Source organism: Mobula birostris, chromosome 2 (genome assembly GCF_030028105.1).
Source record: "Mobula birostris isolate sMobBir1 chromosome 2, sMobBir1.hap1, whole genome shotgun sequence".
In the NCBI taxonomy this organism is placed as follows: domain Eukaryota; kingdom Metazoa; phylum Chordata; class Chondrichthyes; order Myliobatiformes; family Myliobatidae; genus Mobula; species Mobula birostris.
Genome location: NC_092371.1, coordinates 64,396,450 through 64,423,675, shown reverse-complemented (window position 1 = coordinate 64,423,675; position 27,226 = coordinate 64,396,450). Strand labels below are relative to the sequence as shown.

General features: G+C 40.5%; 1 protein-coding gene across 2 annotated transcripts in view; it reads right to left on the bottom strand.

The window, feature by feature from the left end:
• The window catches only part of LOC140187112 (phosphatidate phosphatase LPIN2-like), a 77,071-nt gene that overhangs the window by 45,277 nt on the left and 4,568 nt on the right, over window positions 1-27,226 (bottom strand). For both annotated transcript variants that reach the window (XM_072242072.1, XM_072242080.1), the window contains exons 2-3: window positions 2,326-2,526; window positions 1,248-1,343 (exon numbers count right to left, since the gene is read on the bottom strand). In XM_072242072.1, coding sequence (XP_072098173.1) covers window positions 1,248-1,343; window positions 2,326-2,526 — 297 coding nt within the window. The remainder of the gene's footprint in view (window positions 1-1,247; window positions 1,344-2,325; window positions 2,527-27,226) is intronic.

Genomic DNA, 27,226 nt, shown 5'->3' with positions numbered 1-27,226 from the left:
CTTCAGCAGGTCCTACCAAAGGGTCTTGGCTCAAAACGTCGACTGTACCTCTTCCTAGAGATGCTGCCTGGCCTGCTGCGTTCACCAGCAACTTTTATGTGTGTTATTTGTGTGTGTTGCTTGGATTTTCAGCACTCGCAGATTTGTTCTTGTTAATGACAGGTTTGTGATCCTCTTGGAGAGGAAAAATGAAGTTTAAAGTGTGTAAAAATGGAGGGTGGGAATGGGTTTTGAGAGGAGGAGGCTAGGCAAAGGGGAAAAGATGAGATAAAGTGGAGGAGAAAAAGACAGCACAAAAAAAAAGGGAATGATATGACAGGACAGTGAGCAAAGAGATCAATGTTGTTACTGGGAGGATACCAGGGTTAAATGACTATCGTCACTCCAACATCCTGGAGGAAGCTAACATTAACTCTATAGCCACAATCATGACTCAATACTAAATGCCACATTATCCACATGCCTGACTCCCATCTCCCTAAACAACTTCTGTTTGGCCAACTCAAGGATGGCACACTTCTGGAGGGCAGAAAAAAGAGGTTCAAGGACAAAATCAAGACCCACCTGAGGAAGTGCCACATCAACTGGAATGGATGGGAGAAATTAGCACTGGACACGAAAAGCAGGAGATGGACTGTCTAAGATGACTGCACACCTCGAAGAATACTTCCACCGTGCCATTGAGACTAAGCAGCTTCAACATAAGGGGAGACTGGGAAAGGCCCAGCCAGCTACATCCACCACCACTTCAGTGACCACACCTGCTAACACTGCAATACGACTTGTGGATCACGGATCGGCCTCTTCAGTCACCTCATGACCCACAAGTGACCAAATCAACCACCAGGAGAAGAATCATACTCCACTACCAGTGATCACCGATGATGATGATGATAGTCTGTGACTTGAATTATATCCTTTTGAGCAACAAAGTTTGAGGTGTACTCTGATCAAGTACGAATGGCAAGAAGAACTTAATAGCATGCTTATGGTAAATCTGCACACTCTACTGAGTTGAGGCTTAAGGAAATTGAAGGACGTCCTAAAGTTAGAACTTGGTTTTTAAGTAGTAAAAATCAGGAGGGCATTTCCCTAAAATGACAATGATGAAAAAATATTTCGAATTTTCAAAATTAAGACAGCTTGTTGTAAGAGAAATATTAACAGATTATGGAACTAAAATAGGTAAAGGAAGTTGAAGTACAGATCAGCCCAAATCTAACTTAAGACAGTATACCACAACATACCTCATTTTTCTCTGTTTCTTCCACAAAAAAGGCCTCACCATTGTGACCAAGTTTCATCTGCAGCTCGACTGGTTCTCCATTGATTTCAATGTCAACCTACAATAAACACAAACAGAATGCATTACAGTACCTCAGTATTTTATTCTTCCTGTGAAAAGTCTATCTTGGGGCACCACAGCAGTGTAGAAGTTAGCACGACGCTATTACTGCTTGCAACAGAGTTCAGAGTTCAACTCCCTGTAAGCATCAGCTATAAGGAATTTATACGTTCTCCCTGTGACATCATGGATTTTCTCAGGGTGTTCTAGTTTCCTCCCACAGTACAAAGACATACCAGTTTGTAAGTTAATTGGTTATTATAAACTGTCCTGTGGTTAGGCTAGTGTTAAATGGGTGGGTTGCTGGGCTGCGTGGCTCGTTGGCCCGGAAGGACCTGTTCCGCACTGTATCTCTAATTAAATAAATAAAAGCCAAATCTACATTCAAAGGTAAAAACGCTGCTGGTGCTGGAAGGTATTAGCATCTGTGAAAAGAGAAACTTAATACTTCAAGTCGAAGACTCATTTTCAGAATGAGAAAAGAGAGAACATAAGTTGGCCTTTGAGGATGGGGAAAGGAACTTCCCTTTATCCTTTGCAAGCAGAGATGGAAACTTTCAACCCATTTAAAAAGCACCTGGCTAAACACTAGACACGCGATAGACCACAAAACTATGAAACCAAAAGAAAAGGCTAATTTTGTTTTGCCCAGACGTATACAACAAGCTGAATGCAACCACATCAAAAGATCATTACCTTCCAGCAAATACCAAGTGCACGTTATTATACCAGAATCTTCCACTCTGTACTACTATTCACAGAAAGTATTTTCTTCATGCAGAACATTTATCAGATTAAAAAGTTAAAAAATAGAAAGTACTCAGAAAATGAATATCATTAACATTACTGGACATGAAGTGATATTAATTAATGTTTATTTACTTCAGATGTAAAACACTGAGGACACTGGTGAAGAACCAGAATCTGCAAAACACATTATGGATTAGTGCAATGAAAGGAGCCAGTACAAGAGAACTTACCACCTTTTCTTTTGATCGCAAAACACCAAGCTTGCCAAAACGAACATGAAAGGGTGAACAATGTAATGAGCCATCCGGCTGCCTGACCACTATGACATCAATACATCCTGTCAAGGTAGCTGGATTCAGTCCTTTGTAAAGCTCCTTCACTGTAACGAACACCTGCTCAGCCAACTGCCCCACATAATTCATGGTTTGGAACTACAATAAAATCACACAAAAAAAAGTTAGAAACTTTGACACAAATGCTGTATATTCTACTTTTTAAAAAATAAAATCCAAATTATAGCCTCATATGAATTGGTCAAAAAATTCTCCTTGCAAATATAGATTATTATAAATGACTTTTTTTCGACATTTTAATATGCTGTACTACTTTGCTCATTTAACAGATCTACTAAAACTTATGTTATGCACGATGGCAATATCTCATTTCAATGATTTCCACTTGACATTAGGACAATTATTTTCCTGCTTCAACCAATCCTAACTGTAGATTAGTCAGATTTGACATCATGTAAACATAATAATTCCAGCACAAGAGGTCACTGCAGTCCATCGTGCTTTGTGAGTAATCGTTCCACTAGCACTTGACAACTTTAATTCTATTTCCAGTTTAACTTTTCATATGTTTATCTAACTCCACCTAATTCCTGGTTTATCTGTCTAATTCTGGTAATATACTCCATATTTTAATGTTTCTAAAATTGTATCTTTATGATTTTAATATTAATCAGAATCAGATTTATTACCACCGACTTGCATGATGTGAATATGACAGCAGAGACAGAATTATAAATTACAAAAATAAATAATGCAAAAGGAATAATGAAGTTTATTATTTTCTTACTCCTGTTATTGATTTGCCAGTAAAACAGCTCATTATTGTGTCATAGGAACTTAAATAGCTTCTTTAAAAGGTTTACAGAACATTGACTATAGGAAATATTTTACATATTTGACATATACACCTGTTAAACGCACTAAATCACCAAATGAATGTCTATGTCAAAACTTGTTTGTTTTACTTTTCAAATTACAGTTAAGAATAGTGTTATCCACAATTTCTATTGAATAGAACAATGCAGAAATGTTCAGTACATTTTCATTTTAGCCATGCAGTCAAAGCTTAAATGTTATTTGCAGGAATTAAAGTGACACTGCTGATCTCTGGTCACCACAGTAAAGTGGCTTGGGGAGAGGAATTCTGGTGTGTTACTTATCAACACCAAGATCTTTTAGCATAGAATTAATCTCAGTACATTCTGCAATATGACCCAACATAACAAGAACAATTATTTGGCCAAATCAACTGGTCCTTCTTCACAACCTTGAAAGCAAAGCTAAAAATATAAATAATGTACTGATTAAAGAAACAAAGCTTGAAGGTCTTGAGAAGAGATGCTTCCACATGGTGTATAATCGTAAAAACTAAGCTCTGCAGCACCTAATTGTGGCTTCTCTATGATAATCTTAGAATAACTATTGATAATCTGAACTCACATGCACCCTAAATTAATCACCATATGATGCATGGTAAAAGCATCATATTGGAGATATGATGACAGATGGTCGAAACCTTGGACAAAGAGATTGGTCCGAAGGAGTGTGTTTAAACCTTTGATAATGAACTTGTTTCCTCACAAGAGTTATTTTAACAGCCTACCCAGTTTGCTGTGCAAAGGCGAAAATGCAGGCTGCCAAAAATGCACCTGAGTACCAAATTAAACATGGAAACTAAGAATCGTCTTTGGTGACACACCCAATTCTGCTGATGTCTATACTAAGTTAACTGAAGGAATAAGCACAACCCTGTGTAATTGCACTACATGCTTCCCAGGTAAATAGAAACCCTTACATTGCAAAAAATACATGGGCTGTGTCAGTGAGAAAGAAAAATGAGACCAACAGATAAGAGTCAGGGAGAATCTGCAATTCCCAGTAAATCAGAAACAGTCTGTGAGACCAATCCACAACGCTGAGAAAGAAATTCTTCTGTGGCAGTGAAGCAAGCTAGAAGCTAAAAGGCAACAGGTAGTTAACGGAATTAGCTCCTCCCCCCGCTGTTAGTTTTAAGCACGTTGACGCACAGAATCGATTTCATTGTTAGTCAACCATTTAACTGTTCGAGTATTTCAGTCATACACTGAGGTCACACAAGTGTTCGACGTCTGTTTCTTAGATTTTTGGTTAAATTTATTATTGGTCATAGTTTCCGTGATTTACAGGTTCCAACACATCCACTTGCTCTTCAATGTGGCTCAAACTCCCAACTTCTGCAGGACATCAAGTACCATATCCTCAAGAGTGCAAAGGACTGCATTACCAGCAGAGAATATAACTGATTAGGGATAGTCAACATGTCCTTGGGCATGGTAGGTTATGTCTAACCAATCTCAAGAGTTTTTTTGAGGAGGTTATTAGGAAAGTAAACAAAGACAAGACAGTGGATGATATGTATGTGGACTTTAGCGAAGCCTTTGACTGGGTCCCACATGAGAGACTAGTTCAGAGTGTTCAGTCATTTCTCATTCAGGATGAAGTAGTAAACTGGATTCAACAGTGGTAGTAGATGGTTGCCTCACTGACTGGAGACCTGTGATTGTAGGTGTCCCTCAGGGATTGGTGCTGGGTTGGTTGTTACTTGTCAGAGCTATAATAATAATTTGGATGTGGTAAACTAAGACTGGGGGCGCAGTGGATGGCAAGTAAGGCTATCAAAGCTAGAAGCTGGATCTGAACCAGCTTGCAAAATAGGCTGAAAAATGGCAGATGAAATTTACTTTACTTTATTGTCACCAAACAATTGATACTGGAGTGTACAATCATCACAGCGATATTTGATTCTGCGATATTTAATGCAGACAACTGTGAGATGTAGCACTTTAGGAGGACAGACCAGGATAGGACTTTACCCAGTGAAAGGCAGAACACTGAAGAGTGCAAAGGAACAAACAGTGATCTGCGGTCATACGCTGCAAGTGTAGCAGACACTGCCATGCAGGACTTCTGGGAAATATCAGACAATGTTCAACATGGAGCAGATCATAAGGTACGAACTATCATCTATGGGATAGAAGGCCGTCACTGCAAAAGAACACTTTCCTAAGCATTCAATATTGCATATGCCAACATAACTTCATGGACTTCCTTTCCCCAAACAGGACTGGAATTAAGTTCTAGGGAATGCAGCTTACTGTTTTGGGCTGTCACTGTGACGTAATGGTTAGTGTAATGCTATTACAGCACCAGCGATCAGAAGATCGGGATTTAAATCCAACTGCTGTTTATAAGGAGTTTGCATATTCGCTCCGTGATTGCACGCTTCCTTTGGGTACCTGTGTTTCTGTCCACTTTCCAAAAAGACATACCAGTTAGTGTCAGTAAGCTGTAAGTATGCTGTGTTGGCACCAGAAGCATGACAACATTTGTGGGCTTCCCCCAGCTGATCGCAAACAGTGATACAAACGACACATTTTACTCTATGTTTTGATGTACATGTGACATTTAAAGCTAATTTTTATCTTTTACTTCATAAATTTAAGCCAGCATGCCACGTCAATACTTTACATTTAACTCATTCAATATTAAACTAAGATAAAATAATTTTCCAGAGAATTCATCCCATCTCAAGTCAACAGCTTCTAAGTTTGCAAATTCATTTGAAACTCCAAATTTTGGCCAAAACACATCTTGCATTTGGTTTCTAGCTCCTTACTGGAAATCCAACTACACATTAAATAAACCTTTGAAACTCAACATTTACAGGAACAAGGACAGGATTGCAATTTCAGTTCTTCAAACAACATATCAAAAAAAGGCCTTAATCATTACCTGAATGACCCAATAATGTGGCAATAATAACAGTTTCAAACTCTCAAGTTCTGAAAGCTATAGACCTAAATTATTAACATAGATTTTGCATGGAAACAGACTTCAATCGTAAATCCATTTTCTGGGATTGATGTATACAGAGGAAGTACAGTGACAAAGTAGGTAGTGTTGAACTGCCTTTATTCGTTCACTTCTACATTATACAAAAAATAAAACTCCAGTTATATTTTAAGCTCATGAAACTAAAAATGCATCATGGTTAAGTTATGAATTTAACCCTGATCTCACTGAATATCCAATGAGAGGAGATGCCATAGAAGACCTGATGTTGGAAATTACCTTTCAATGCGAAAACAGTCAGGGGACAGTGACCACAACTCCTTAAGTGTTCAGATAGCTCTCGATAATAAAAAAATATGGATCTAGCAGAAGAATATTAAATTAAATTACAAAAGCATTAGACAGGAACTATGAATTGTTAATTGGGGAGAGTCGTCTCTGGGCAAATTCACACCTGACACTTGGAGGGTGTTTAAAAACCAACAGCACAGAATGCAGGACAGATACGTTCCAGTAAGAAAGGTCAGCAATGGGGAAACAACGGAACTTTGGACATTGAGAGAAGTGGTGAACATAGGCAACAAGAAAAAGGAAGTGAACGCAAGGTTTAGGAAGCTAAAAGCAAACCGAGCCCCTAAAGATTATAAAAAAGCTAGAAAAAAACACAAAGTAGTAATTAGAAGAGCCAAGAATGGCCTTGAAAGGCCTTGGCATACAAGGTTAAAGAGAATCCTAAGGCATTCTAAAATATACATCACTTACAAGAGGATTACTAGGACCACTGAAGGAGGAACATGTGCTTGAAGGCAGAGGATGTGGACAGTCCCAAATTAGTACATTGCATAGATATTTACCAAAGAGAAGGATGCAGAAGATAGTGAGATCGGTGTGGAAAGTGATAAAGAAGGGAGATACTGTTGGGGCGTGTGGAATTGTGATTTCTAATACAGCTTACTCAGCAAGGCAACTTTGCTTGTTGAAAAAGACAAAGTTGCAGATGCTGGAAATCTAAGCAAAACACACAAAATGCGGGAGGAACTCAGCAGGTCAGGCAGCATCTATGGAAAAGAGAAAACAGTCGACATTTCAGGCCGAGATCCTTCATCAAGACCGACTTTGCTTGTCAGTGGCTTTCTTCTTTTCCAGTGGGTCAACATGCAGTTCCACCTCCTCGTTGGTGCGTCTTGAACAGCTTCAGCTGACTAACAGAATTCTCAAGAAGAATTTGAGTAAACGGGCCTTTAGAAAACATGTTGAGAGGACTCTTTCAAGATGTTTTCATTTCCAGATGGGAGGAGAAAAAACAGGGAAAAAATGGTCCCACAGGGTTGGTTGTCAGGCCTTCCTGCTATAAATGTAGATTTTGTGGTCAGGGCTTCTCAGACCCAATCAGATCAACATAAACTCAGGAACATAAATCACTGAGAATGAATTTGTATTAAATTTTAACTCCCAGGGTTGATGGTAGTCCCCTGCCAATGGGAGGTGACCCTGGCATCTTAATTGATATTGAGGATGATGATCTTTTAAAATTTTCTGGCAGAACTGCGATTTTTTTATAATTCAAATTTTACTGATTTTATTGCATTTGATGTTTGACCACCAGGTAGTTTTAATGTTCTTTGTGATAGAAATACATGTTTCTGGAGAGGGTAGTCTTAATTATTTAAAATCTTTTAGTTTGTTTCTTAACAGTAATGGCAGTTTTGGTAATATTTTTAAGGAAGAAACAGTTTTACTGATAATGTTAATAGTCATAATGAGCATAACTGTCATGGTGCTAATGTTAATAGCTATTCTATTCATATTAATGGTGTTGTTAATAGCACAGGATTAGGGTCTTGTGATGATGGTAGTGCAGTGGTATTGACACAAGTAGATATTGTTATTAATGTAGAATCCCAACAGGATTTTAATTTTATTGTTATGTATCCTAGTCAGAATTTTATTTGTAATTTATGTAATGAGGGTTTTATGGTTTTTAATGTTTTAAGAAGCGTTTAGTAGGGCACACAAGTGCAATAAATTAGGTGAATGTCACCTAATTGCTTGTCACTATTCTAAATGTGCTGCTTCCCTTAGTTTGAACAGGCCGATCTGTAATGAGGGTGCAGCCCACTCAAAGCACATCGATTCAGGCTCTTCAATCACTCCGAATGCAACGCGTCTTTCCATTCAAAGATTGGCCTGGGCCAGCATGAACCCCACATGCACTAAGCTCTGCGGAACTCAGAGCACAGCTATTATTGACATTATTAACCCATTCAGTCGAGCAGAAGACCAGTAGAAAAGGTAATTCACTGGAAGAACGTAATTTGCTGATAAGAAAAACATTAATGTTTTGATTGCTAGTGAGCTTGGCTCCAAGATAAGGAGGAGGAGAAGAAGATGGCGGCGCGACAGCAGTGCGCGTGGCCACTTCGGTGGTGATGTCTGCTATCTGTCAAGTCGGGGACCATGCACAATTCTGATTTGATGGAGACGGACGTGAGAGTACAGAGGAACATCTGGAAAAATTCTGGAATGCCCGCTTCGCTGCCGCTGCTACTGTGTAGTAACTGGAATCTCCAGAGCAGAAGGCCCCGAAATCCTCAGCTTTGCATGTTTCAGCGGCCGGGGCGAAGTCAAAGGCACTCGGGAGGCTGTATCAGAGAGGCTGGTCGGAAGCTCCAAGTTTTCAGACAGATGGACTCAGTGTCGGCTGTGGTCGGCTCCTTTCAAGGCATCGGCAAGTTGACGGTGCCTAGAGGTTTATGGCAGGGAGTTTCTCCCTTTTGCCGCCTGCTATCGGGGACTCGAGAGTCGATCAACTCAGGGACTTTTGAGACTTTATTTACCGTGCCCATGGTGTTTGTTCTTCATCAAATTATGGTATTGCTTTGCACTGCTGTAACTATATGTTATAATTATGTGGTTCTGTCAGTGTTAGTCTTTGGTTTGTCCTGTTTTCTGTGATACCACTCTGGAGAAACATTGTATCATTTATTAATGCAGGTATGCATTTCTAAATGACAATAAAAGAGGACTGAGTGTTCTCATAATATAAAAAAAAATAAAGTATGTTTCTGACAAAAGGTAAATAGTAGAGTTTTGAACATTAAAGAGAACAGAGTGTTAAGAATAGACAGGAAGATTTAGATCATAATGATGTTGACATGACTATAAATGATGGGAATGTGTTGACAACGTTATACATTCCATTACTAGTTGAGATAATGATTTCTTTTTATTTATTACGTTTATTATTTAGAGAAACAGCACAGTGGCAGCCCCTTCCAGCCCAATGACCCCATGTCCCAAATTACTCCATATGTGATCAAATAACCTACTAACCCATACATCTTTGGCATATGCAAGGAAACCAGAGATAGATAAAGGAAACCCACATGATCAGAGAAAACATACACCGTACAGACAGCAGCAGAATTGAACTCAGATCTTGGGCACTGTAATAATGTTACACTAATCTCTACACTACTATGGCACTCCAAATGTGAACTTTGTCCCACCACTAAAAAGCTCACTTGACCTGCTCAGCAGAGTTTTGTTTTTCTTTGATTTCTTGCTTATTTCATTATTTTAATACCCATATTTTAGAAAGTGATTTTAATAGTTTTAGTGGAGATAAAATATCCATTGCTCAACTTTAAGGGAGGTAAACACTCTTCTACCCAAGGGAGATCCGGAGCCAAGATGAAAAGTTTTAGAAGTTCAAGGAGGGTCACGGACTTTTTGTTGGCTAAAAAATGAAGATTCCAGAATGATAATACAAAAATAAAAAAGGGATGTAATTCCAGAAGAAATTTCACAAATCTGACAGGTTTTTGTTGTCAATTTTTCATAGTCCTTTGAATCCATCATGCAAAAGCTTATTGTTAAAACCTTGGGCTGTTCATGGGAGGGGTTGGTACTCTTTTTGTGGACATTATAGATATGTATATAGACTCCTGCATTTTTATTGAGAATGGAGAGGCCAAGACTGGACTCATTCCTATCCCAAGGAGTAAAGAGGGGTTAAGCAGGGTGGCCTGCTTTCCCCCATTTTACTTAACATGACAAACATTAGATAACGTTTCTTCGGCAGTTGAATGGGGCACGACTGGGTAAGCGCGTGAAAGTTGGATTGTGAGGCAGCGGGAGAGTTTATAAACGAGCAGATTAACAGAGTGAGCGATGGAGTAGTGAGAGACAGAGTAGGAAGGCTTTGGCTTGAGAGGCTTCGGCGAGCAGAGGCTGAGGACGAGCTTCACTCCAAGTGAGGTAAGGCCGGGTAAGTTCCTTAAATTAATTTAATTACCTTAGGAGTAGGTAATGGAGGCATCAGTTAGGGCAGTTGAGTGCTCCGTTTGCAGTATGTGGGAAGTCAGGGTGAGCACAATTGTCCCTGATGACTACACCTGTGAAATGCATCCAGCTGCAGCTCCCGACAAACCGAGTTAGGGAACTGGAGCTGGAGCTGGATGAACTTCAGATCATTCGTGAGGCAGAGGCAGAAATAAACAGGAGTTACAGGGAGATAGTCACCCCTAAGTGTCAGGAGACAGGTAACTGGGTGACTGTCAGGAGAGGGAAGGGGAATAGACAGAATGAGCAGAGCACCCCTGTGGCCGTTCCCACCAATAATAAGTATATCATTTTGGATACTGTTGATGGGGACAACCTACCAGGGACAAGTTGCAGTGGTTATGTCTCTGGCACCAAGACGGGACCTTCAGCTCAAAAGGGAAGGAAGGAAAAGAGGAGAGCAGTAGTGATAGGGGATTCGATAGTTAGGAGGACAGATAAGAGGTTCTGTGGAAGAGACTGAGAATCCCAGATGGTCTGTTGCCTCCCTGGTGCCAAGGTCTGCGATATCTCGGATCGAGTTCTCAGTATTCTCAAGAGGGAGGGTGAGCAGCCGGATGTCGTGGTCCATGTAGGGACCAATGACGTGGGTAGGAAGAGTGAGGAGGTCCTGAAAGGTGAGTTTAGGGAGTTAGGCACCAAGTTAAAGGACAGGACCTCCAGGATAGCAATCTCAGGATTGCTACCACTGCCACGTGCAGGCGGGTTTAGAAATAGTAAGATAGCGCAGATCAACACGTGGCTGAAGACATGGTGCAGGATGGAGGGCTTCAGATTTACAGATAATTGGACAGTTTTCCAGGGAAGATGGGACCTGTTCCGGCGGGACGGTTTACATCTGAACTGGAGGGAGACAAATATTCTTGCAGGTCGGTTTGCTAGAGAGGCTCCAGTGGATTTAAACTAGATAAAAGGGGGGAGGGGAACCAGAGTGTAGGAACAGATGTAGGGGAGAAGGAAGAAAAAGGAGATAGTAAATTTGTTTGCACCGTTAGTGGTAAACAGAGAGTAAGAGGTGGAAAATTTCTTAAATGCATTTATTTTAATGCTAGGAGCATTATAAGAAAGGTGGATGAGCTTAACACATGGATTGATACCTGGAAGTATGATGTGGTAGCTATTAGTGAAACATGATTGCAGGAGGGGTGTGATTGGCAACATAATATTCCTGGATTTCATTGCTTCAGGTGTGATAGAATCGGAGGGACAAGAGGGGGAGGTGTTTCATTGCTTGTCAGAGAAAATATTACAGCGGTGCTTTGGCAGGATAGATTAGAGGGTTCGTCTAGGGAGGCTATTTCGGTGGAATTGAGGAATGGGAAAGGTGTAGTAACACATATAGGGGTGTATTACAGACCGCCTAATGGGGAGCGAGAATTGGAGGAGCAAATTTGAAAGGAGCTAGCAGATATTTGTAGTAAGCACAAGGTTGTGATTGTGGGAGATTTTAATTTTCCACACATAGACTGGGAAGCCCATACTGTAAAAGGGTTAGATGGTTTGGAGTTTGTAAAATGTGTGCAGGATAGTTTTTTGCAGCAATACATAGAGGTACCAACTAGAGAAGGGGCAGTGTTGGAACTCCTGTTAGGGCATGAGATAGGTCAGGTGACTGAGGTATGTGTTGGGGAGCACTTCGGGTCCAGTGATCACAATACCATTAGTTTCAATAGAATTATGGAGAAGGATAGGTCTGGACCCAGGGTTGAGATTTTTGATTAGAGAAAGGCTAACTTTAAGGAGATGCAAAAAGATTTAGAATAAGTGGATTGGGACAATTTGTTTCATGGGAAGGATGTAATAGAGAAATGGAGGTCATTTAAAGGTGAAATTTTGAGGGTACAGAATCTTTATGTTCCTGTTAGGTTGAAGGGAAAGGTTAAAAGTTTGAGAGAGCCATGGTTTACAAAGGATATTGGAAACTTGCTTCGGAAAAAGAGAGATATCTACAATAAATATAGGCAGCATGGAGTAAATGAGGTGCTCGAGGAACATAAAGAATGTAAAAAGAATCTTAAGAAAGAAATTAGAAAAGCTAAAAGAAGATACGAGGTTGCTTTGACAAGTAAGGTGAAAATAAATCCAAAGGGTTTCTACAGTCATATTAATAGCAAAAGGATAGAGGGATAAAATTGGTCCCTTAGAGAATCAGAGTGGACAGCTATGTGTGGAGCCAAAAGAGATGGAGGAGATTTTGAACAATTTCTTTTCTTCGGTATTCATTAAGGAAAAGGATATTGAATTGTGTAAGGTAAGAGAAACAGGTAGGGAAGTTATGGAAACTATGATGATTAAAGAAGAGGAAGTATTGGCGCTCTTAAGGAATATAAAAGTAGGTAAGTCTCCGGGTCCTGACAGGATATTCCCGAGGACCTTGAGGGAAGTTAGCGTGGAAATAGCAGGGGCTCTGACAGAAATATTTCAAATATCATGAGAAACGGGGATGGTGCCGGAGGATTGGCATATTGCTCATGTTGTTCCATTGTTTAAAAAGGGTTCTAAGAGTAAACTTAGCAATTAGTTTGACGTCAGTGGTGGGTAAATTGATGGAAAGTATTCTTAGAGATGGTATATACAATTATCTGGATAGACAGAGTCTGATTAGGAACAGTCAACATGGATTTATGCGTGGAAGGTCATGTTTGATAAATCTAATTGAATTTTTTGAAGAGGTCACTTGGAAAGTTGACAAGGGTAAAGTGGTGGATGTTGTTTATATGGACTTCAGTAAGGCCTTTGACAAGGTTCCACACAGAAGGTTAGTAAGGAAGGTTCAATCGTTAGTATTGAAGTAGTAAAATGGATTCAGCAGTGGCTGGATGGGAGACACCACAGAGTAGTGGTGGATAACTGTTTGGCAGATTGGAGGCCGCTGACTAGTGGTGTGCCTCAGGGATCTGTACTGAGTCCAATGTTGCTTGTCATATACATTAATGATCTGGATGATGGGGTGGCAAATTGAATGAGTAAGTATGCAGATGATACTAAGATAGGTGGCGTTGTAGATAATGAAGTAGGATTTCAAAGCTTACAGAGAGATTTAGGCCAGTTAGAAGAGTGGGCTGAAAGATAGCAGATGGAGTTTAATGCTGATAAATGTGAAGTGCTACATTTTGGTAGGACTAATCAAAATAGGACATACATGGTAAATGGTAGGGCATTGAAGAATGCAATAGAATAGAGGGATCTAGGAACAATGGTGCATAGTTCTCTGAAGGTGGAATCACATGTGGGTAGGGTGGTGAAGAAAGCTTTTGGTATGCTGGCCTTTATAAATCAGAGCATTGAATATAGGAGTTGGGATGTAATGTTAAAATTGTACAAGGCATTGGTAAGACCAAATTTGGAGTATTGTGTACAGTTCTGGTCACCGAATTATAGGAAAGATGTCAACAAAATAGAGAGAGTACAGAGGAGATTTACTAGAATGTTACCTGGGTTTCATCACCTAAGTTACACAGAAAGGTTGAACAAGTTGGGTCTTTATTCTTTGGAGTGTAGAAAGTTGAAGAGGGACTTGATAGAGGTATTTAAAATTATGAGGGGGATAGAGTTGACATAGATAGGCTTTTTCCACTGAGAGTGGGGGAGATTCAAACAAGAGAACATGAGTTGAGAGTTAGTGGGCAAAAGTTTAGAGGTAACATGAGGGGGAACTTCATTACTCAAAGAGTGGTAGCTGTGTGGAACGAGCTTCCAGAAGAAGTGGTAGAAGCAGGTTCGATATTGTCATTTAAAGTAAAATTGGATAGCTATATAGACAGGAAAGGAATGGAGGGTTCTGGACTGAGTGCAGGTCGGTGGGACTAGGTGAAATTAAGCGTTCGGCACGGACTAGAAGGGCCGAGATGGCCTGTTTCCATGCTGTAATTGTTATATGGTTATAACAATGGACCCAGATTCCATCTCATGGTAGAAGATATATTCTGCACCACTTTCATTTTTGCAGATGCTATGGCCCTTGTGAGTGATTCTCTCTACAGTATGCCCAGGAAGCTCAAGATCCTGGAAAATGAGGCCACACTGAGCTTAACTGAGCAACACTACATTCTGTCTGGGTAGCCTCCAACCTGATGGCATGAACATCGATTTTTTCTAACCTCCAGTAATTTCTCTCCCATCCCCATTATGGTTCTCCTCTCATCCCTTCTCTTCTCATCTGCCCATGATCTCCCTCTTGTGCACCTTCTCCTTCCCTTTCTTCCATGGTCCACTGTCCTTCCTATCAGATTCCTCCTTCCTATCAGATTCCTCCTTCTTCAGCCTCTCACCTCTTCCACCAATCACCTCCCAGCTTCTCACTTCATCCCCCTTACTCTTTGGAAAGGCGAAGACTGACAAGAGATAGGCAGCATGGCTTTCTGCATTAGAAAACCATGTCTCATAAATTGAAACTGAGGGGACTGAAATCGGCAGAAGTCTTCACAAACTTTAACAAGGCTTTTGACGGGCCCTGCATGGTAGACAGGTCTGGAAGGCTGGAATGCATGACATACAGAGTGAGCTGGCAAACTGGTTACAAAATAGTCTTGATGCTAGGAGGCAGAGGGTGGTAATGGAAAACACAGTGCCTGTGATTAGTTTTGACACAGATTGGCAGGATTAATAAGTTTGCAGATGACAACAAAATTGGTGGTAAAGCAGATGATGAAGAACCATAGATAAAGGTGCCAAAAGGATATACATCAGATGGAAGACAGAATTTAAATTCCATCTACCATATGCAAGTTAACTCAGACAAGTGTAAGGAAGTACATTGAGGAGAGATAACAATCAGTTTTATTTGTCACATGTACCGTGCATCTAAACATACAGTGAAACATGCCATTTTGTGTCAATGCAACATAACACAATGAATGGCAGAGCCCTGGGAAGTGTTGTTGAAAAGGGGGATCCTGGAGTACGAGCACGTAATTTCCTAAACATGGGAATACATGGATGGTGAGAAAGTATGATGTACTTGTCTTCATTGACCAAGGCATGATATACAGGAGTTGGGACACGTTACAATTGTATAAAAGTTGGTTATGCTGCATCTAGAGCATTGTGTACAATTCTGTTCACCACATTAGAGCAAAGATGTAGTTAAGTTAGAGCATACAGAAAGATTTACAAGGATGTTACCTGGAATGTGGGGCTTGAGGTATATGAAGAGATTGGTTAGGCTGGATCCATTTTTACTGGAACAGAGGAGGTTGAGAAGTGACTTTATAGAAGTAATAAAAATCATTCAAGGCATAGAAAGGATAAATAACCAGTGTCTGTTTCTCATGGAAGTGGTGTCTATAACTAAGGAGCAAGGGTTTAATATGAGCGAACACGCACAAAATACTGGTGGAATGCAGCAGTCCAGGCAGCATCTATAGGAAGAGGTACAGTCGACGTTTCGGGCTGAGACCCTTCAACAGGACGAACTGAAAGAAGAGAGAGATAGTAAGAGATTTGAAAGTGGGAGGGGGGAGGGGGAGATCCAAAATGATAGGAGAAGACAGAAGGGGGAGGGATGGAGCTAAGAGCTGGAAAGTTGATTGGCAAACGGGATACAAGGCTGGAGAAGGGAGAGGATCATGGGACGGGAGGCCTGGGGGAAAGAAAGGGGGAGGGGAGCACCAGAAGAAGATATAGTGAGAAGGACAGAGGGAGAAAAAAGAAAGAAAGAAATAATAATAAATAAATAAGGGATGGGGTACGAAGGGGAGGTGGGGCATTAACGGAAGTTAGAGAAGTCAATATTCATGCCATTAGGTTGGAGGCTACCCAGACAGAATATAAGATATTGTTCCTCCAACCTGAGTGTGGCTTCATCTTTACAGTAGAGGAGGTCATGGATGGACATATCAGAATGGGAATGGGACGTGGAATTAAAATGTGTGGTCACCGGGAGATCCTGCTTTCTCTATAGAAGGCCGCATCGGGAGCACCGGATGCAGTGTATCACACCAGCCGACTCACAGGTGAAGTGTCGCCTCAGCTAGGCTGTCTGGGGCCCTGAATGGTGGTGAGGGAGGAAATGTAAGGGCAGGTGTAGTACTTGTTCCGCTCACAAGGATAAGTGCCGGGAGGGAGATCGGTGGGGAGGGACGGGGGGGGAGCGAATGGACAAGGGAGTCGCATAGGGAGCAATCCTTGGGGAAAGCAGAAAGAGGGGGGTGGAGGAAAAGATGTGCTTGGTGGTGGGATGGTAGGTGAGGGCAAGGGGAACCGTATTCCTAGTGGGGTGGCGGGAGGATGGAGTGAGAGCAGATGTGCATGAAATGGGGGAAATGCATTTGAGAGCAGAGTTGATGGTGAAGGAAAGGAAGCCCCTTTCTTTAAAAAAGGAGGACATCTCCCTCGTCCTGGAATGAAAAGCCTCATCCTGAGAGCGATGCGGTGGAGATGGAGAAATTGCGAGAAGGGGATGGCATTTTTGCAAGAAATAAGGTAGTCCAGGTAGCTGTGGGAGTCCGTAGGCTTATTGTAGACATCAGTAGATAAGCTGTCTCCAGAGATAGACAGAAAGATCAAGAAAGAGGGAGGTGTTGGAAATGGACTAGGTAAATTTGAGGGCAGGGTGAAAGTTGTGAAGTCAACGGGCTCAGAAAGCGTGCAGGAAGCAGCGCCAATGCAGTCGTCGATGTAGTGAAGGAAAAGTGGGGGATATATACCAGTATAGGCTTGGAACATGGATTGTTCCACAAAGCCAACAAAAAAGCAGGCATAGCTGAGACCCATACGGGTGCCCATGGCTACACCTTCAGTTTGGAGGAAGTGGGAGGAGCCAAAGGAGAAATTATTAAGGGTAAGGACTAATTCCGCTAGACGGAGCAGAGTGGTGGTAGAGGGGAACTGGTTAGGTCTGGAATCCAAAAAGAAGCGGAGAGCTTTGAGACCTTCTTGGTGGGGGATGGAGGTATATAGGGACTAGACATCCATGGTGAAAATAAATCGATGGGGGCCAGGGAACTTAAAATCATTGGAAAAAATTCAGAGCATGAGAAGTGTCATGAACATAGGTAGGAAGGGATTGAACAAGGGGCGATAAACCAGTGTCGAGGTATGCAGAAATGAGTTCGGTGGGGCAGGAGCAAGCTGAGACAATAGGTCTACTGGACAGGCAGGTTTGTGGATCTTGGGTAGGAGGTAGAAACGGGAAGTGAGGGGTGTGGGAACTATAAGGTTTGAAGCAGTGGATGGGAGATCTCCAGAGCTGATAAGGTTAGTGATGGTGTGGGAGACAATGGGAGAAAATATGACAGGGTGTTTTAAGTGAGATCTGAGGGGTACATTTTTCACACAAAGATTAAATAGCGTCTGGAATGACCTGCCAGAGGCAGTGGTGGAGGCAGGAACAGTAACAATATTTAAGAGGCATCTTCATGGGTACTGAATGAGCAGGGCATAAAAGCAAAGAAATTAATGCAGATAGGTGTGATTAGTACAGATAAATCTGATAGCCAGCATAAACATGATGGGCCAAAATGGGCTGTCTCTATGCTGTACAGCTCTGACTCAAAAATAAAGAGTTAGCATCAGTTCAGTACCTAATTTTACCTCATTTCACATACAGTACCTATAAAAAAAATTCACCAACCCCCCCACCCCCAAGTTTTCATGTTTTATTGTTTTACAACATTGAATACGATGATTCAAGATGTTTAAGATGATGAGAGACATTGATCGTGTGGATAGTCAGAGGCTTTTTCCCAGAGCTGAAGTGGCTAACATGAGAGGGCACAGTTTTAAGGTGCTTGGAAGTAAGTACAGAGGTAATGTCAGAGGTAAGTTTTTTTTTCCATGCAGAAAGTGGTGAGTGCGTGGAATGGGCTGCTGACGATGGTGGTGGAGGCGAATACCATAAAGTCTTTTAAGAGACTCCTGGATTGGTACATGGAGCTTAGAAAAATAGAGGGCTATGGGAAACCTTAGGTAATTTCTAAGTAAGTACATGTTCGGCACAGCATTGTGGGCCGAAGGGCCTGTATTGTGCTGTAGGTTTTCTGTGTTTCTAAGAATCACAGTGGATTTAATTTGGTTTTTCTGACACTGACTCAAAAGAGTCTTTTTCTGTTGATCAAAGTGAAAACAGATCTTTACAAAGTGATCTAAATTATTTACAGATAAAAAACACAAAATAATTGATTACATAAGTATTCATCCCCTTTAATATGACAAAACAAATCACCACTGGTGCAGCCAATTGGTTTCAGCAGTCACATAATTAGTTAACCGGAGATCACCTGTGTGCAGTCAAGGTGCTTTAATTCATTGTAGTCCAAATACGCTTGGTCCAGCTACTGGTGATTCAGTATTCTGGCAAAAACTAGACCAGGAAGACAGAAGAACACATCCAGCAACTCTGCAATAAGGTTACTGAAAAGCACAAGTCAGGAGTTGGACACAAGAAAATTTCCAAGTTGCTGAATATCCCTTGGAGAACAGTTAAGTCAGTCATCAGGAAATGGAAAAAATATGACACAGCTATAAATCTGCCTCAAGCAGACAGTCCTCAAAACTGAGTGACCGTGCAAGAAGGGGACTAGTGAGGGAGGCCACCAAGAGACCCATGACAACTCTGAAGGAATTACAAGCTTCAATAGCTGGATGGGAGAGACTACGCATAAAACGACTGCTGCCCAAGTGCTTCATCAGACAAAGCTTTATGGGAAAGCGGCAAAGAAATGGCCACTGTTTGCCACTGTTGAAATAAACTCACATAAAATCTCGGCTAGAGTTTGCCAGAAGGCATGTGGGAGACTCTGAAGTCAGCTGGAAGAAGGTTCTATGGTCTGATGAAATCAAAATTGAGCCAAACGCTGCACATCATCAAAAACACACCATCCCTACTGTGAAGCATGGTTGGGTCTGCATCATGCTGTGGGGATGCTTCACTACAGCAGGCCCTGGAAGGCTTGTGAGGGTAGAGGGAAAAATGAATGCAGCAAAATTCAGGGAAATCCTGGAGGAAAGCCTGATGCAGTCTGCAAGAAAACTGCGACTTGGGAGAAGATTTGTTTTCCTGCAAGACTATGTTCCCAAGCATAAAGCCAAAGCTACACAACAATGGCTTAAAAACAACAATGTTAACGTCTTGGAGTGGCCAAGTCAGAGTCCAGACTTCAATCCAATTGAGAATTTGTGGATGGACTTGAAAAGGGCTGCTCACTCACGATCCCCATGCAAACTGACAGAGCTTGAGCAGTTTTGTATAGAAGAATGTGGAAAATTTGCAGTGTCCAGATGTGCAAAACTGATTAAGACCAATTCACACAGACTCAAGGCTGTAATTGCTGCCAGAGGTGCATGGACTAAATACTGACTTGAGGGGGGCGATTACTTATGCTATCAATTATTTTGTGTTGTAAATTTGTATTTAATTTAGATCATTTTGTAGAGATCTGTTTTCACTTTGACACGAGTCTTTTTCCGTTGATCAGTGTCAAAAAAAGCCAAATTAAATTCACTGTGATTCAATGTGGTACAACAATAAAACATGAAAACTTCCAAAGGGGTGGGGATGAATACTTTTTATAGGCACTGTATAAAACATGTATACTCCATGTAAAGACAACATTAAAAAAGTACAGTCAATATTTCAGGCCGAGACCCTTTGGTAGGACTGGAGAAGGGTCTTGGTCCAAAATATCAAATGTACTATTTTTCCATAGATGCTGCCTGGCCTGCTGAGTTCCTCCAGAATTTTGTATATGTTGCTTGTTTTTAAGGAAGGCATTTTTGTTGGTCCACAAATCAAACAAGTCATCAATGAGAGGCAATTTGAAGAACTTCTAGTGGGACTGGAGAAAATCACATGGAAGGCATTCAAGGATGTTAATGAATTTTTTCTTGGCAACTACAGAGCACCAAATTACATGCAGCTGGTTGACAACATGCTGTAAGCATACAAAACCATGAATTGCAATATGGCACTAAAGATTCATTTTCTGCATTCCCATTTAGACTTCTCCCCAAAAATCTTGGTACAGTCAGTGATGAGCATGGTGAAAGGTTTCACCAGGACATTGTGGTCATAGAGAAATGGTATCAGTGTAACTAGAATCCATAAATGCTGCGTGATTATCGTTGGACACTTAAGCGAGAAGCTTCACTAAGGACAAACAAAATAATCAACAAAACATTTTTAGCTTAGTTGAAAGTGTCCACACTGTTATGCAATTATATTCAATAAAAGGTAATGTTGTTTCTCCAAATTCCTATGTGATACAGGTAGTCTGAAATTATATTTGTGTTCAGCTTCAAGCAGTCTATCATAAACAAAAACTGAGGAAGCAACTCTTTCGAAAAAATTTCCAGTGTAATAAGACCATAAGACATAGGAGCAGAATTAGGTCATTCAGCCTATCAAGACTGTTCTGTCATTCCATCATGGCTAATTTACTATCCCTCTCAATCCTATTCTCCTGCCTTCTCCCTGTAACCTTTGATGCCCTTACTAATCAAGAACCTATCAACCTCCAATTTAAATATACTCGTGACTTAGCTTCCACAGCAATCTGTGGCAATGGTTCCACAGATTCACCATCCTCTGGCTAAAGAAATACCTCTCTGTTCTAAAGGAACATCCTTGTATTCTGAGGTCAATTAAGATTCCAGAAGCTCAAATTAGATGGAGTGAGAGAGGAAAGGGTGCATCAGAGCTGATAAAAATAAGATTTTAAGATGGACACGAAAGGTCATATCAAATTGAAGAAATAGCGTAACAAATACAATTTCAGCTGCAAATGTGCTACAACATCTGACAAAATTGCAGGATTTGGAAATAAATGATGAAATATTTTGGGCTCAAATCTTAATACACCTTTAACTTGCAGACAAGTTAACATCTGATTCGGCATCAACAATATGACTTAGAAAAAGGTGTTTTGATATATCCTGAGGAAATTATAGCAAAGTCTCTCTTTCTAATTTTTTGAAATTATCTCATGTTTAATTATCATTTCTCTTTGGAAAGTGTACAGTGATGCATTTTGGTAGAAGGAATAACAGCATACAGTGTTTTCTAAACGGGGAGAAAATTGCGGTCTGACCACTGTCTTATAAAGCCTTGGCATTGCATCCTTGCTTTTCTACAAATCATGTTGACATGAACGCTAACATTGTATTTGCTTCCTTAAAACCAACTCATCCCACTGCTGACTGTAAGGAGTTTATACGTTCTCCCCGTAACCAGGTGGGTTTCTTCTGGGTACTCCAGTTTCCTCCCACAGTCCAAAGACATAGGGTTGGTCAGTTATTTGGTCATTGTAAATTGTCCCGTGATTGGGCTGGGATTGGATCGGGGGATTGCTGGGCAGTGTGGCTCAAGAGGCCTATTCTGCACTGTATCTCAATAAATAAATAAAATCACCCGCAAGTTAACCTTCAGGGAATCCTGCATGAGGGCTCCCAAGTCCCTTTGCCCCTCTAATTTTTGAATTTTCTCCCTGTTTAGAAAACAATTTATGCCTTTATTCCTTCTACCAAAGTGCATGACCATACACTTTCCTAAGAGAAAAATATTTTGAGTAGTTTTAGGCCCCTTATCTAAGAAAGGATGAACTGGCATCTGAGAGGGTCTAGAGGAGGATTAAAAGAATGATCCCAAGAATAAAAGGATTAGGATTGCCTAATGAACGCACTCAAATTTGGAAGAATGAGGGGAGACCTCATTGAAACCTATCAAATATTGAAATACCGAAGTAGATGCACAAGTCACACTCATTAGTATCAACTACTGATCATTTTATTACAACGTCTAGCTGAACTTCCTCACATAAAGCTCCAAACAAAAAAGCGGTAAAGACTTAAACTTGCATTGCAACTGCAGTGTTGCTGGCTTTGCTGCTGTTTAAGACCATTTTCAAATGGAAATAATTAGTATGAACTGATCAGCCATGTCCTGCACTAAAAATACTGAACTGCTATGATCAAACTGTAAATGTAATCTGAATCAGGTAGGAGACAGCAGAGAGTCCAATTTCTTCTCTGTTAATATTTGTTATCATCTGTACCTGTTTCCTACTACCAACTGATGTTTTCTTCATTTTCTACGTTGTGAAAAATTATTTCTTGTTTTCACCCACAAAAAAAAAATCAGCAAATCTGACACTCAAATACTACAGAATGAGAAAATTTTACTGCACTGGGGAGGCTATACTGTGTCCACATTGATCTAAAAATTGGGAGAAAATCTCATTTTATAATAAACAAAATTAGAAATAGGCCACTCAGCCCCTCAAGACTGCTCTGTCATTCCATGATATGACTGCACCTTTAACCCTTCATTCCCATGTACTCTTGGTAACCTTTTAATCTGTCAAAAGTCTAACCTTGCCTGAAAATATTGAAAAGCCCTCCTTTGACTGTGCTTTAAGAAAGATTTCCAAAGACTCAAAGGCCTCAGAGAATAAAACCTTTAGTTTGAGATTCTCCCAGAAAAATAAACATCCTTTCCACATCTACCTTTTCAAGTCCCCTCAGTATCTATTATAGTTCAGTCATCTCTCACCTTCTAAAGTCCAGCAAATAAAATCCCAGCATTTTCCATCTATCCTCATGGGGTAACCTGTCCATTCTACTAGCCCTATATGAACTGCTTCCATCACACTTACAATCTTCCTTAAGGAAAGAAATACCGTAAAAAGTACTTCAAATATGGTCTCGTCAATACCCTTTGTAGATAAAACAACCTCCCTATTTTTGTACTCATCTTCCCTCACATATAATCATACTTGGTTTGCCTTCCTAACTAATTGCTGTATCTGCATATTAGACTCATGAATATGGGCACATAGATCTCTCTGCATCTCAAGAACTCTGTAATCACTCACCAAAATGAACAATTTTACTGCCAAAATGAACAGTTTCGTATTTTCCCCATATCCTTTCCCATTCAATTAATGTACCTATATCCTGCCGCAGCTTAGTAAATCCTCTTCATAACTTTTTTTCCCAGCTGTATACACAGCAAATTTAGCAACTGTACCTTCATCCAAATCCTCAACAAGTTGAGGCCACAGTACCAATGCCTTTGTCTGTATTCCTTCCATTAGACATTGACACAACTCCAATGGCTTTCAAGGTTTTTCTTCGACTTATTGTCAGCTTTCTCAGTTCCATCTTAGACCCACCATATTGAGGCAATAACAAAGAAAGTAAGCCAGCTGCTCTAATTATTAGGGGTTTAATGGGCTTTGATATGTCAACAAATAATCTCGCAAATTTCTACAGAGGCACAGTGGAAAGCATTCTGATTGGTTGCATCACAGCTTGGTATGGAGGCTCCAATGAAAAGGATCATTAAAGGCTGCACAGCTCAGCCAGCTCCATCATGTCCAGTTCCAGTCACCTCACTATAGGAAGGATGTGGAAGCATTGGAAATGGTACAGAGGAGATTTACCTGGATGCTGCCTGGTTTAGAGAGTATGCATTATTATCAGAGATTAAGGGAGCTAGGGTTTTACTCTTTGGAGAGAAGGAGGATGAGAAGAGACATGATAGAGGTGTACAAGATAATAAGAGGAATAGATAGAGTGGACAGCCAGCGCCTCTTCCCCAGGGCACCACTACTCAATACAAGAGGACATGGCTTTAAGGTAATGGGTGGGAAGTTCAAGGGGGATATTAGAGGAAGGTCTTTTACTCAGAGAGTGTTGGTGCGTGGAATGTACTGCCAGAGTCAGTGGTGGAGGCAGATACACTCATGAAGTTTAAGAGACTACTAGATAGGTATATGGAGGAATTTAAGGTGGGGTTTATATGGATGGGTGGGTGGATGGGTGGGTGGGAGGGTTTGAAGGTCGGCACAACATTGTGGGCCAAAGGGCCTGTACTGTGCTGTACTATTCTATGTTCTATGAGCACAACCCTCTCCACCACTGAGCACTTCTTCAGGAGGTGATAATTCAAGAAGGCAACATCCATCATTAAGTACCCTCACGATCCAGGACATGCCTCATTAGGAAAATATATTTTTGACAAAGTATCAATGTAATAGATAAGGACTTATATGATGCAACCTACAAAGTTATGAATGGTAAAGTGAATTTGATCCAGTACCTCAGTTGTGAGCAAAACCTTGAAAAAGTACTCAGCCCACACAACTATTTTCACATTTTACTGCCTCATTTTCTAAATTTAAAATATATTGAAGTAGGATTTTTTGAGCTAATCTACAAAACATTGTGCATCATGTCAAATCGAAAGAAAAAATCCCTAAAACCCATCAACAATTTACTACAAATTAAAAACCAATATTGAGACTGAAAAAGTGTTTGTCCCCTTTGTAATTACTACACTAACTTTCCTCAGGTGTAATACATTACCTTACCAACTCACCCAATTTGTTGATGATGAAGACCAGATAATCACCTGTTTTCAATTACTAAGAATACTCCCTCTCTACAAGGCCCAACTGTATTGTAGATTTTCAACAGACCAAACCAAAATGAAGACAAAAGAGCATTCAAGACAAGACAGGGAAATGATAACAGAGAAACACAAAGCTGGGGAAGGGTACAAGATCAAAGGGATTGAACATACCTCAGAGGAGTCCATCATGAAAAAGTGGAAAAAGTATGAAACCACAGCCACACTGCCTAGGTCAGGCCATCCCTCTAAACATAGTCGCCAAGAATGACACTTGTAAGAGGCAACTGTGATACCAAGTCACTCTGAATGAGCTGCAGAAGTCAGTGGCTGTGACTGGAGATGAAGTTCATCACCCCAAAATCTCTGAGGCTTTGTACAAAAAGGGTATTTATGGAAGAGTGGTAAGAAAGAAGCCCTGGCTTTAAAAAAAAGCATATCCCTGCCTGTAAAGACTTTGCAAAGCGTCACTTAGAATATACTGTAGAGCTGGGAAAGAAGGTTTTACGGTCAGATGAGACTAAAATGGAACTTTTTGGCCTCAACACTAAGCAGTACGGGTGGCATAAATCTAATACTGCGCATCAGCCTGGTAACAGCATCCCTACTGTCAAGTATGGTGCAGGAAGCATCATTCTATGGGGATGCTTTTCAGCAGCAGGGACTGGAAATCTGGTCAGGATGGATGGGAAGATAAATGCTTCTAAATAAAGAGAGATCCTGGATGAAAATAAACTTGCTAGCCTCTGCCATAAAGCTTAAACTGGGGAGGAAGTTCATCTTTCAGCAGGTCAACGACCCAAAGCACACTGCCACAGCAAACATGGAGTGGCTTCAAGTGAAGAAAATTGATGTCCTTGAGTGGTCCAGTCAGAATCCTGACCTCAAGATTGCTGTCCACTGCCACTCCCCAATTAACCTGGCACAACTCAAGCAATTTTGAGAGGAATGGGCAAATCTTGCTCCATCATGTTGTGCAAAGCTAATAGAGGCTTACCCAAAAAGACTACTGGCTGTAATAGCAGTGAGAGATGGCTCAACTAAGTACTGAGCCAAGGGGGATGAATACTTATGAATTGCTGACATTTCAGGTTTTGAATTTTTAGTTTTTCATGATTTACTATTTTCTCTGTATTTGGGCTTTACAGTACTGTGAGAAAAAGGACCATATTATTCACAAATAAAACTTTGATCAAAAATTGATCAAAATCCCTGGCTGTAATACTCATTTATGTGAACAAAGGGTTGGGGGCTGAATACTTTTACAAGACATTGTAAGTGATCACAATGAGCTCCGTCCAGAAGCACTTTGTACTTGGTGTTGGAAGGGTGGGCTGAGCAGATGAAAAAAAAAGATGAGTAGTTGTGGATAAAAAGCCACAGATTACATCCAACAAATAGTCTGCAAAAGCCACAATATGTCTATGTTGGCCTCAGCCAGTAATGGTCATTGATCTGTGCTGTAAATTTCTATGATTTTTTTTTACAACAGCATTAGGTAATTTTGTAAAATATCATTTAAAATGATACATTTGTCTAATGACTTTCATACAAAAGCCTAACTAGTGATAGAAGGAAGCAGATTTTCAAATCGCTTTCTTGAAAAATTAACTATTAATTGCCTGGAAATGGAGCTTTGCATAATGTACAAAGAAGGTCTGTGCTGATGGGGAAAAGAGGGCAGACACTGTTTGGCAGTGTGCAAATGAAACAGGTAACTTGTATTTGCAAACCAGGTGTGTTGTTGAAGCCAACAACAAAACAAGTCCAGACTAAAGTCTGTACTTTTTACAGAAAACAGGCATGGAGATACTACCAAGACCCATATCACCACTGCAAAAAAAATCTGCACAGAAAAGTTATGATGCTGTTTCATCGATGTGAATAGCTACAGCTGTAGCAGTATCACTTGTTCCAGGAAAATCAAACCAAATAGTGAAGAAAACCATTGCAATTAGCAAATTTCCCAATCATTAGATTTTTAATGCAGCAATTTTAATTCCCCATGGATTTCTCTCATGCAGAAATGAAACAACTATAACCAATGACTGGAACTCAAAATAAGTTTCATTCATTATTAAAAATATGGTAAGCATGTTCCTTAATAATGCAATGCCTTATACTTATTTACTTAAGCCACGCATGCTTTTATCTATATAGAATGTGTTTCAGCTTCCACTTTTAAATGGTACTTAAGATTGTTTGCTATAATGTCTAAGATAGTTTAAAAACAAAGCATTTTCAGTTGGTTTTCTTTTTCAATTAGTTTGGAGAATTAATCCAGCTAGTCACACATACACACTGGATCAGATGGAA